Here is a 13,079-nt window from a genome sequence, read left to right on the forward strand (position 1 = left end):
GTGAGAGATATTTGGCTGGGCACTGTTAGTGTTAGTGCCATTATTTTTTTGGACTGACAAAGAGGAGAAAAAATATTCTATAAACTACTCTAAGGAAGTTCTAGAACATCAATATCTAATACTAGGTTTGGAAAAGCATCTCTGTATCTCAAGGCACCTCAACAACAGTCCCTGTTGTCATTTACTTCGATTCCAACATTTTTTAGGATTGTTCTCTAAATTTTCAGCTTCTTCTCCAGGTTCAAAGAGCTCTCACCTGTCTCTATGCATCTTTCTATCAACCTATCTAAAAATATAAGCACCATTAGATAAGTTTCTGAACCGTGCTCAGTCGCCCCTATACAGCAGAGACAGGTAACTCAGATGCACACAGACTTAGCAGCTGAAACAAAGATGAAGATGCTCTCATTTCTGTGCTTATAGGAATTGTCACCAACTCAATCCACCTGCCAGAGCATAGTTTTAGGCCACAGTTCCTTCCTAAGTGAAACAATGATTGGGTACCTTTAACTGCATATCACAGAAATTATTTACACTGGTATGCAGGAAAATAAGGACACCTCTCAGAGTTCAGTACCACTGATCCCTGTTGAATTCCTGTTCCCCATGAAACATATGCTTAGCTAAACTTTGCCTAGATTAAGACATCACTTTTCCAGATAACTTAATCTGCACCTGGGAATAAGGATCAAGTATGCCACTGAATGAAGTTTTTGAAAGATATTCAGCAGTTCTGCAGGAAATCAAGTTTTTAAGGCATTAATTTATAGACTATACACTGATTGTAGTCTGCCAGACTCAAGCATACATCTGAGTTGTAATACTCTATTAGAACATATGTAACCTCTCTTTCACTAAAATAAACACTCAATTTTTTTCTCAATTTAGAAAAGAGATGAAAGATCTTATTTTTCTTGACATGCATATTTGAACAAGAAGAACAGAGTGAACTTTTTTTATCATTTGGTCAGCTACCACCATACCATTGAGACCTAACAGGAAGGAGACCCTACTAGTTCTATGTTAACTCATGTTTAATTCTCAGAAGCATGTACTACATGGTTTATGGAGGGAACACCTTATTTTTTTCTACTTGGGGATTTTTGCTGTTTTTTTGCTGCTTTTTAAACATGTATTACTCATCCAGAATTTTAAATGTACGCAGAACATGCATAACACTATGGTTCTGATATGCAATTATTACTCTTAAGGACATTAGTAGAGATCTTTCTATTATTTCCTCATATGAGCACATTTACCTGTCTCAGAATGACTGTTCCTATACAGATTTCAAAATCTGTAATTTTGAAAAAAATTGTCTAATATTCAGTATGTGTGGTAGTTACAACTTCCTGCTTTCTTCTGCTCTGTTTTCTTTGTCTCTTACTGAAAGAAGAGCTAAGTGACAAATGCCAGCTTCAGTTATGGATACTGCTGGCATTTGTGTTGAGATTTTGTTTTGTACAGTTCTATAAATGTTGGGGACAGAGGAAAAACAACAAGCTCTTTTCCCCTTGTATTTAAAGTGAAGTAGTGAACATGTCCTTTTCTAATAGAGTCATCAAGTAAATTTGAGTGAAAGTGACCTCTGCAGGCCATCGGTTTCAATCTCCTCTTCAAAGCAGCACTAACTTCAAAGTTTTCCAGAGGCTTGTTCAACTAAGTTTTAAAAATTCTTAGGGGTACAGATCCTACTACCTCTCTGGGCTACCTGCTCTAATCCATCTTGCTGTAACACTTTCTCCCATTCGGAATTTTCCTTGCTGCAACTTTTTCTCTGGACTTATTGCCATGATCCTCTTGAGTCTGGCTACATCATATGCATAACTCCCCTTTGCATAGGTGCAAACAGCATTTAATTAGAAATTAGACTTCTCTGCTTTTGAGACTGTAGCATGGCCAGTTCAGTCACAGCTTCAAAATGCACAGAGCAGAATATGATGGGCAATTAAATTATTAAAATGCAATATTTACTTCTGAATCTTTCTGATCTCTGTTCTGCTACCACACCCAGCAGTTATGCATACCTTATTAATTTTTGCACTTTTGTCCCTCAAAGCCCTACAGGTCTCTCTCGCTCCACTCCCTAGAGTGCTTATTACCCCTTAAAGCTGTACTACGTATTATTAATCTTAGCAAAAGCCAAGCCTCACATAGCAGCTCTTTCCAGCTGCATCTCAGCTACTACCTGTCTACACATCCAGTCTAAACATGATGTAAGTTACCCCATACTTCAGAAAGCTCCTCAACACCGATTCAAGCTATCTGAAGAGCTCAAGGGCATCGTACAAGCAATAATCTCATATCACTCTGGCACTCCCAGGGAACTTGCAGAATATCTGACACCAACACATTGAATACGCTTACACTGATCAGCTCCCATTTAGCTTCAGACCAAACATCATCATGTGGAAGTTTACTACCTCATTGTCTCAATAAAAGCAGCACATTTGGGTCTCAAATAGAAAGAAGATTAGGTGTAAGTAGCAGATAAAAGAATTCCAAGCAACTTCACTGGAGTATAAGAGACTTTGAAGACTGTCAGTGCCTTCAAAGTGTGCAAACAATTTGTTTCCTGTTAAGCCTGACAGAACTCTTTCCACTTGGGCAGGCCTCACTACCCCATCACCACACATACCACAGCACATGATGATCACATTCTTGTGAGAAGAAAGAGAACAAGAAGCCCCTTACTTTTCACTTGTTGTTCAGGTGCTTTGATGTGTGTCACCATCCCTGGCATGTTGACACTGTTCCTGTGCAGGTATTTCAGGAAGACATCAGCATTTCTTCGAGCCAATGTGCAGGCCTAGAGAGTCAGAGGTACAACTTTATTTGAAGATGCACAAATACACACAGAGAAGAGATTTGAGATCTTCCTTACTCCCTTTTTGTACATTTGTCACTCTCTTCAGTTTTGGAAAGCACTGCATGTTAGATCTTTTCTACAAGTAAGCCAAGCCAAAACAACTATTAAAATAGATATTCTGCCAAATAGCAGTTACACTTACCTGGCAGAGGTAAGATAAACAAATACAGATAAATACAAAGATAAGCAAATACAGATAAACCAAAGCAGATAAACAAATACAAATAAAATAAAACAAATAAATAAATAAAATGCTATTCCTCTTTTCTGAAGAACCTGAAAAGCAATTACCTGCTCTCGGGCTTTCAGCATGACTCAGAGCTCACAGAGAAGTTTGTTTAGTGTATGTGCCATGTGCTACCTTGAAGTTGCTTACTGGGTAAAAGGTGCACATGGTTATGCACCCACCTGCATATTCTGAAACATCCGTTAGTACTTTAAACAAAAAGTGAATGCTCGGCTGAAGTGAAATCAGAGGTGCTAAAACAGTAATACCTGCTCTTAAGATATTAAGGCAAGGCCTTGAGAGCTTTCAGTCCTTGCCACTATATTGCAAACACTCAGCCCAGCTGTCATCTTCATCTCAATGAATATCAAATACTACATATGGGCTGTGTACCTCATTTTTAACATGCAAATTATGAAATGCTACTTTAAAAGGTTAGATGAAGGTAGAATGGTTTGATAGAGTAACAAAGACACGAAGTAATTTCTCATACCATTTTAAAACAATGATTAGTAATTTATGCCAGCTGCAGAAGGATCTATTAGGCTGTATACTTTGAGTTCTGTTAATATGTTTTTGAGTGTTGTAATCTGCATAATGAGAACAGGAATGTTTCTAACAAAAAAGTTTTATTCTCTTAGTAGTCTTTCATGGTGATGCTGGAAAATGCCTTTGATAACAGAGTTAGTTACATTGCTCTGCAAGCACATGCCACACATTTAATTCAGTATGATCAATAACCTTCTTCACCAGGACATCAGTTAGAAGAAAAATCTTTCATTTATCTGAAGACTATTACACAAAACCCAGCTACTCCCAGATGCCTGTCTAGCAATTTCCTCCTTCCGTATCCCTCTGTCATCCCAGTACATCTGAGAGCTGCTGTGATGCACACAGGCAGCAATGGCACTGTGTGACTTTCACTTCTCTTCCAAAGCAGCAGCCTTTAAGCATTCTTCAGAGTGACAGTTGCTCAAAGCAGTGACTTCCAATTCCTGTTCAGTCACACTGGGAGATCTGACATCTACTGAAGTTCAACAGGAAATGTATTTATAAAATTGGCTACAATTTTATGCACTTGGCAGTGTTCTCTTAATCACTGTCAGAAGCAGTTAACACGCCACTTCCCACGTCTTTGCAGTTGGGGACATACCTGTAGTTTGGAATGGGCACTGTTGCTTTCCACAGCCACGTCAGCACTGTAAGAACTGTTTGCCTGCATGCTTCCCAAGACATAGGAGACTGCAAAAAAATCCCCAACCTTACCTTTAGAAACGCTTCCTTCTGTTCCAGGTGTTTGCTTATCATGGGAGTAACGTGATCTGTTTCAGAGTTGGGGCCCAGTTTGTCTGCTCCCCCACACCAATCTTCTTCTCGCTTATATTCTTGCTCCAGGCTTTCCAGCACACTGCACACCTTTCAGGAAAAAGAAGGCAAATTAAGTAAGGCAAAAAATCAAAATTCAGGCCTCAAAAAAAGAAAACCCGTCTACCCCTTATATATACCCCCTAGCTTCTGACACGTTTTGACAGGGACTTAAGGCAACAAAGTCTGGCTGTACGTTTGCAAGCACTGGCCTGCTTATTGTGGAATTGCACAGAGGTTGTCCCTAAAATTGTTCATCTTTCTCTGCCTCTGTGATTGCATAGTTCTGGATGGGCTTAAGTTATGACTGCAGAGAAGGCAACCGTTTAACCTCCCCTCCAAACTTTTCTGTGAACAAGTAGTAGATTAAGCTGATTTTTCTCTGACTCCCACACAAAAACCAGAACTAGCCATCAAATGAGTAAATATAACCAAACCTCATCAACCATTTTTTCAAGTAATGCTGTTTTATGCCACACTGAGGAATTAACCAAGGCAGACCTTCTGCATTTCTGTACCTGTTCAGAAGTTTTATAGAAGGCAACAGAGGCATTCACAAGCTTGAGACGGTCCTCCATCTTCAGCATCAGCTGTTGCCAGTGCGAAGCGACCTTCTCTGCACACTCCCGGATCATATCCATATCGTAGTGATTGGCCTGCAGCATTGCCTCTGCCTTCTGCTGAACCTGCAGGGCACTTTGATGTGTTTTCTGACAAGAAGTGAAAAGTCAGGAGTTCAGTGGAGCACTTCATTTACTTGGAGACCTCAGAGGCTCACATTTCCACTGTGTCAATGACATTTCTATACAGGCACAAACACCCATCAACTAAAAATGACTGTCTGATACTAGTTACTCTGTCATTTCTCTATGCAAATACAAAGAAAATAAATCCTGTAGGGATTTATCACCAAATCAACATTAAATGGCAGCTCTTAACAAATAGTAACTGTCTAGAATTAAGTTACATGTGATGTATCTATGCTGCATTACATGTTGTAATCATGAATTTCAGTTTGATTTTCTTTTCCTTCAAAGTGAGAAAAAAGATGACAAAAATGTATCTTATTCTGGCAATCTTTACAGCTTTAACTTCAGTCTTTTGCACATCAGTAGTGAGCAAAGAAAGGTGCAGGCATGCAGACCAAATAAAAAAGACAACTGTCTATTGACTGTAAGCAATTTTTTTAAACTGTATTTCTCCATGCAGAGAAATACTTGCCTAAAACCAAGCAATATAAAAATATTACGGGGTTAAATACTACTAAGTATTATTATTTCTGAGTAAAGAATGGCCCAGGAAACCCAGATTTTTAAGCTTCCTCATAATTTATTCTTAAATTGACAAACACCTTGAGGTCTTGTGATTTTTGTACTTGAGTTACCAAAGCTCTCAAAATGAGGGTGCATATAGTGAAAACTCTAATTTAAAAAAAAAAAAAAAAAAAAATCAGGAGTGTGGAAGCATAAAACTCTACCAAACAGGAAAAGAACATTAAAGAGTTACTGCAAGGCAGAGTACTTCTGAAAAGTCTACCCAAACAATCTTCATATTGCTAATATTATCACTAAGTTACTCAGTAGTACATGTAAATAAATAATACTGCACTTCAATCAATCTTAAGAACACTGCCTATTTTTTTGCAGCAATATGACCAATCTGATAAGTTTAGTTTGAAGCCATGGCAGGGGGATTGACACACCACCACTTAGAAGCTTCACTGAAACCTACTCTTAAACAAAAATGGAAACATTAAAGGATGACCTCATAATACACAAAACGGCTGCTTCCTGGTCCATTTATTCTTAATTTTTTTTACATTTAGAATCACAGGTTATGTTCTAGGAAAGGAATAACAAATGGAAACACTATTTTCAGCAAAATTGCTGTGAACAGCTACCACTTCATAAAGATGCAAAAAGGCACTGAGAAGATGTTCACCTGGAACTGCATCTTCAAAATAAATAAGAACAAAACCCACCTTTTCAATAGGTGTTTTCATCTCTTTGCTGTGAGTTCAACAGCTTTCCCTAAACTGAAAATTCTGTTGCACAAATCCAAGAGTGCTATTTACAGAGAACTGTAAATACAAGGCCATGGTCACTAAAACGGTGCTTTTACCTCTATTGCATGTTGAAACTGCTCATGCTCCCTCTGTAACTGTTCTGCCTCCTGCAAAGAGCTAGCAGTGATGAGCCCAGCATTTAACATTGACTCTCCATTTCGAATCCAGCCCAAAACCTGTAACAAAAGAGAAGACCATGAAATACACGATTCCACTGCCAACCAGGAAAAGAGCACCACTGTAGGGGCAAAACCACTTAGGGTCACATCAGCACTGGAACTGATAACTAAATAATTTGTTAATTACATACTACAGTGAATTTTATATTGAGCAAGCACAGTGAATGACATTCAGTACAATTTCATTGAGCTAACGACTCACAGCTTGCAGTCAACTACTACATGCTTGTGGCTTCAGTTCATACCCTAAAAAAAGGTTGTACTTCTGAATACTGTTTCTGTCCCCTGAAAAACTGGAACAAGTTACAAGTAATAGTTGTCTAAAAGCCAGCATCAGTAATGCAAATTGAGGATATATAGCTTAGTAAAAAGTATGCACATAATTTTGAACAGTAATGTTGAGAAAAATGTGATCATTGAGTGTCTAACTGCTTGAAGATTTTTGTTTTTCAGATTATGCCTTCTTTGACATGTCCAGTAAAACTGGAAGAATCCATGGCTGGGCAGAAGCCTCAGGAGGCCACCTTATACATTCCTTATCAACTGCAGGAACATGCAACTTCTTAGACCCCTCCCAAAAAAAAGAAGAAAAACAGGACATTTTCTCCCTCTTTGCATCAGCTTTGTTTTTCCTCTCTCCTCTCAACATCAGGAACATTATCTGATTCCCTTCTTTAGACTCCTCTTATCTTGTTAGGACTCCTGACCACAGTCTCTTCATTCTCTCCCATGTGAAGTCAGTCACCTTATTTTTCCAGAACATTGCTCTTTTATGAGCTCTCTCCAGTTGATAACCATGACTTGATCATAGTTTTTCAAATACTGAGTAAAATGGGACATAATTCAGGTTATTCTCTGTCATCTGTACAACTCTTCTATGGAACTGCTGGCCAGCCAGTAATTACCCCTGTATTTATTCAGCTGATTATTCTTTCCAGCACATCATGCTCTGTATTTTTCACTATTTAAACTCATATCCTTCTTAAAGCACAATTCTCACATTCTCCCATCAAGATAATTCTGAACTGTAATCCAACTGTTCATCTTCTGATGAACTCAAACCCCTTTTCCAGCTGCTCCTGCTTTTAACTTCAAATTTAATAGCATAATTGCTAACATGTAGATTTTCTGACTGAGAACATGAACCAGTAGTATCCAAATACAGACAAATACATTTTTTTTTCATTTTTAATTCTGTTTTCCAATCCACTGAGTCTCTTAATAACTTTTGTTACTGAGTATGCTTTTTCAGCAAGTTATCATTCTTCATAATTTAGTCTCATATGACTTTCTCATAGTAAATTAGGGCCAGATAGAGTGAGCTACACTATTTTAAAAGCTTTGATACTGCTTTTCCACCCCGCCCAGAAGAGCTGTTACCTTGTCAGGAAAAAAAAAAAAGGGGGGTTTATCAAAGGAAAGCTATAATTAATTGACCTGTGTTAGCCTTTTCTCCTTTTGTCACTGTTCAAGTTTAATGATCTACTTGTTTCAATACTTTTCCTGGGAACTGTGTTAAATTAGCTGGCCTATAAATCCTCCCTTCACTAGTCCTTTTCCACTTTTGAGAAGTAGATGTTGAGTTTCAGGCCTCCAGAATCTCATCCAATCCTGATGTTTGGAAACAATGGCAGTTTTCTAAGTATTCCAGAGTGAATTTCTTTAGGCCCAGTTGATTTGAACTTCACCAGTTTTGCTAACTTTTTCCTACTAATTGATTTCAGACCTTTAACCACTACTAATAAATATATTAACTACCAAATCAGTTAGTTCTTAACACTAAATATTCTCATCTAGTGATCCACACATGACACTACCAATTATAGCATTAATGCACTAAGTAATTAGGATGATATAATTCACTTGCAGACTGGAAACATGGGCAGAACCCAAGAAAACTACCTATTAAAACATAATTCTTCAAAACCTGAAAGGCACATGTGGGTCTACATCCAAAGTACACTCTAACATTTCTGACAGCTTGAAGCAACTGAGATCTAGCCATCCTGACACAACATCCATTCCCTCAAATCTGCACCACAACCTCACCCTCTGAATTGCACTTATCCAGATTGTGACATTGTTGTATTATTAATGCAGACATTTTGGTCTTCTGGGGAGACAGTGTTGGGTCAGGCGCAGCCTTGCAAGCAAGGGGAGGATGGCTCCAGCTTTGGAACAACCTCTCCTACTGCAAAGGTGACACCTGCAGATCACAGTCTGGGGGCATACAAAAGGGACTATGAAAGAAACTGGGAGCTCTTAAGTTGCTAAGGCACCTGGGGATTTTTAACACTCAGAGAGAAAGGCTGGGTAAGCCTCAGGAGCAGGAAAAACAGCAGCTTCTGAGGGAAGCAGATGGGTCCAATAGAATGTAGATAAAAACTTGTCCATATACATGGACAAATATGGAATATATTTGTCCATATACATGGACAAATAAATTGTCTGCAAGAACACAGAGGCAGATTTTTTTTTAATTCCTTTTTTGTTTTTATTTTGTCTAAAGAAAGTTATGCTAGGTCCCTTCTCTACCTTAAAAAGTAATTCTTCCAGGTATGGTGTAAGAAAACGCACCTTTTTAGGGTTCTTCTACATCTAGCCTTCTTGAGAGAATTTTAATGAAGGAGGATGCTTAAGCAGCACCGATTAAAAGCTCCTCTTGACTTGGCATCCCATTATTTACAGCAGCAACAGCTAGAACAGAACATGCCATTTCAAACACAAAGACTTGTCCTCTTGCTTGGTGCAGGTCAGGGTGCAAGTACACAAGCTGGTGAAACTCACAGGAGTAAATTTGCCAGCAGTACTCTCCCTTCCTTCTGCTCTGACTCAAGGGAAAATATAAGCATTAGGAAAAAGAGAGCCTGTTCTCCTTCCAGGGGTGCTGCCTTCAGGGTTTATTGGCATGTTCATGTTCCCACCACCTCCCTGTCTGAGTGGATCACAACCCCCATCTTTCCCCTCGAAGCCTTCAATAGGCTAGAAAAGCATCAGCAAAGCATCAGCAAAGCCGTGGAAAAGAGACAGAATTTGGGTCACTTGGGACACTTGGAAAAGTCAGATAGGTAGATCTGTAGATAAATGCTTGATTTAGGACTAGTTTCTTGGACAGATTTTTGACTGTAACTAAACATGATCATAAGACAACCTGCTTCAGTCTGCTGTCTTAGCTATGTTTTCATATCCATATGGCACTACATGGAGTGCCAGGATACCCTTCCTGAGTAGTATTTTGGGATAGTCAGAGCTCAGCCACCAAGCTAAAAGATTTGCCAGTGAAAACACAAAGCAGCTTAAGGTACTCTTGAGGGCTGAAGTATTTGTACACCACTGTACATATATGAATACATAGTTATATATCTAAGAACGTACACCATGATAGAACAGCAGAAAACATTGCACTGAAAAGGCTTAGTGAGCATACTGAAACCAACTGGACTGGGTTTGAAGCTTGGTAGGGATTTTGACCTTAAGCACAGTAAAGCATTCATTCTACACAGTGAGTACGTGGGAGTGATTGTAGCAGTAAGTAATCCGACAGCTGTATGTTAGGTGATTAATAAAGAAGGTTTGTCTGGCAAACATGCAGCTGGAGTTCTGCATGAGACAGACATTCTCATAAATATTACTCTGCCTCCACCTACTCATATGTCCCTGCCCTGTAAAAAAGTGGTCACATTTTCCTTTCCATGTTGCTTTCCCCACATACAGCTGTCTCTTATTTCAGTCAGCATTCTCTTCCCTCTATCTTTCATGGTTTTTCTACACTGTAATTTGCTATCTGTTTTTGCCCTTTCTGTACCTATTACACATGAAGTTGACAAGCAAATTCTTTGCAGGTTTTCTTTAAACCTGTTTGTCTTCTGACTCTTCTGCTTCCTCCTAGTCCTGAGGCTTGATATACAAAACTTCAATGCCACAAAGTAGAACTGGCACAATAGTTAAGGAAGAAGCAATACTGAATGTTTTTGTCTACTCTCTGTGCTTATTTGATAAAAATTAATTAAGCACAAGGTTTCACTTGTAGTATGGAAGAGAATCTTTGCAAGTATTTGTCTAAATTCCTGCAGTGTTCCACTCTAACCTCTTCACATGACTACAAGCTATATATTTTTATGTATTTTATATAAATGTATGTGTGTGTGCATGTGTGTGCGTGTGTGTGTGTGAAAATACAACAGCAGTAATGTTGCTTTGGCAGGAAGAATTTAAATGGAAATACTGTTAGAATGCTTGCTATGCAGACAGTATCCCATCTACATAATAAATATGCTTACACCCAGTTCATCAACAATAAATCTAACAGAAAATCACAGTAATTGAACAGGAAAACCATGTGTTCACTGCTTCAGGCAACAAAACACAAATAAAACAGATTGAAGAGGAGGTTTACCACTTCATTTTACTCTCAGGTAAAGCACCTACTGTGACCTGCTGACGTATAAAGTTCTTCCTAGTGCAGAGGAGAGAGGAGAATATCATGCTTCCCTAATAATGTTTAATAAAAATAAATAAGATGTGGTTTTATGAAAAGGCAACTTAATCTCAAAACCATGTTACTATCCTCAAAGCATTCCAAAGGGTTCAAAATAAATCCTATGAGACAATGTATTAACATTCAGATTGAGTTCCATTCAATTTTCAGACCTCAGGCTGGGCAAGTATTGCAGGTGAATCTGTACAGTAAAATCTGGAAAAGTAATACACAAACCTTCTGTCAGCTACATGTTCATGTATGATTGTCTGAAAGTTCACACATATTATGGCATTTTATTCAACATAAAATCACACTTGATAGAGGTCTGTTCTAGAAATACAAAACAGAATATGCTTTTTTCTTCCAAATCCCAGTCTATGAAGAAAAGACAGCTGGCTATGTTAATGTACTACCTATACATTTATTATAAGATAAACTTTTCTAGCACTTTCTTAAGAACCTAATTTTAGCTTCAGTTTCAGTCAGGGCTAGCGGTGGTTCAAAAAAAGTTAGAAATTTCTTAAAGAATTATCTACAAATCACATACAAAGTGCACTAGGGGTATTCCCCTAAAATCCATGATGTTCAACATCTGCCTGTTTCTGCCAAAATGACACGTGTCTTTTTTTGTAATAGTTAACTTGCATAAAAAGCTAGTGGACCAAAGCATTCACTTTATTGTGGGAGCATGCAGTACAAAGAACTATTTCTTGTCTCTAATATATTAAATATTAATATATTAAATATTACCAAACTGCTATATTCTGTTCTTTTATTGAATACTATTTCAGTATCATGGAAATTAACAATTTTTTTTTCTTACTAACCCATCCCACACAAACCCACTGACATATCATAAAGGGATGAGAGTGCCTCAGCTGGCATTATTTCTTTTAATCTCTACCTTCCTTTGCAGATGTGCACTCTTTTCCTTCAAGATAAAATGCAACTGAGTACAGAAACTATCCTGATCTGAAACAACTTTATCTCAACCATTACTCACGTGGAAAGAGGAATTTGCAATCTGCACTTACCAAGATGAGTAAGTGCTAAGGCAGATACAGCACAGTTCAGTAGAGTATGCAAAGCCTTGAAATAGAACATCAAGTATTTGACTGATGCCTATATTGCACTGACAGCAGACAACTATCAGTTTTTTGCATTCCTTTAATTCAAGGCCACACAGAAACTTTGCATCTGCTACTGTAGAGCAACCAACCACTGCCTGAAAATACTTTGGGAACCTTCTATTCACTTCTCCTAGTCCTAGTTGGATCCCTTTCATATTACTTTTCAATTTTGGAGTTGTCATTCAGTCACATTATGGGCCACAGTAATACAACAGACTACAGCAAACTTCTGTGATGCTGCCAAATGTGAGCAAGATACAAAACTCTTACCTTTTCTATTGTCTTGTTTATTTTTTAAACTTTCACCTACCTCAGTGGCTTCGCCCACATCTCAAATCATCAAAGGTTTACATGTGCATCAGATAAAGACCTCAAAACTTGCTACTTCATTGCCAGGAGAAGCAAAACTGGTTTTCTTCTATATTATTTTATCATTATTTGTAGATGTTTCAAGCAATAGACCCAAAAAGTATTAAGTCAGTGTGCAGGGCCTTCGACTGAGCATTGTTGCTCATGACCATACAGATGGTAAAAGTATGAGTTTAACATTAGCTCAAATCACTCTATACTTCAAATACTTGACTTGTATCTACAGAATATCAGAATAACTTGGGTTGGAAAAAACCTCTATGACTATCAAGTCTGTTGACCTAGCACTGCCACGTCCACCACTAAAGCACGTGGTGTCTCATCTACATGTCTATTAAATATCTTCAGGGATGGTGCCTCCATCAATCCTGTTCCAGTGCTTAAAAACCCCTTCAG

The 13,079-nt window shown here is 38.2% G+C and overlaps 1 protein-coding gene across 1 annotated transcript in view; it reads right to left on the bottom strand.

The window, feature by feature from the left end:
• TRIO (trio Rho guanine nucleotide exchange factor) overlaps window positions 1-13,079 on the bottom strand; it is a 245,629-nt gene that overhangs the window by 100,723 nt on the left and 131,827 nt on the right. Inside the window, exons 16-19 of the mRNA XM_053999279.1 lie at window positions 6,582-6,701; window positions 4,979-5,170; window positions 4,362-4,511; window positions 2,695-2,809 (exon numbers count right to left, since the gene is read on the bottom strand). Coding sequence (XP_053855254.1) covers window positions 2,695-2,809; window positions 4,362-4,511; window positions 4,979-5,170; window positions 6,582-6,701 — 577 coding nt within the window. The remainder of the gene's footprint in view (window positions 1-2,694; window positions 2,810-4,361; window positions 4,512-4,978; window positions 5,171-6,581; window positions 6,702-13,079) is intronic.

This window comes from Vidua macroura, chromosome 1 (genome assembly GCF_024509145.1).
Source record: "Vidua macroura isolate BioBank_ID:100142 chromosome 1, ASM2450914v1, whole genome shotgun sequence".
In the NCBI taxonomy this organism is placed as follows: domain Eukaryota; kingdom Metazoa; phylum Chordata; class Aves; order Passeriformes; family Viduidae; genus Vidua; species Vidua macroura.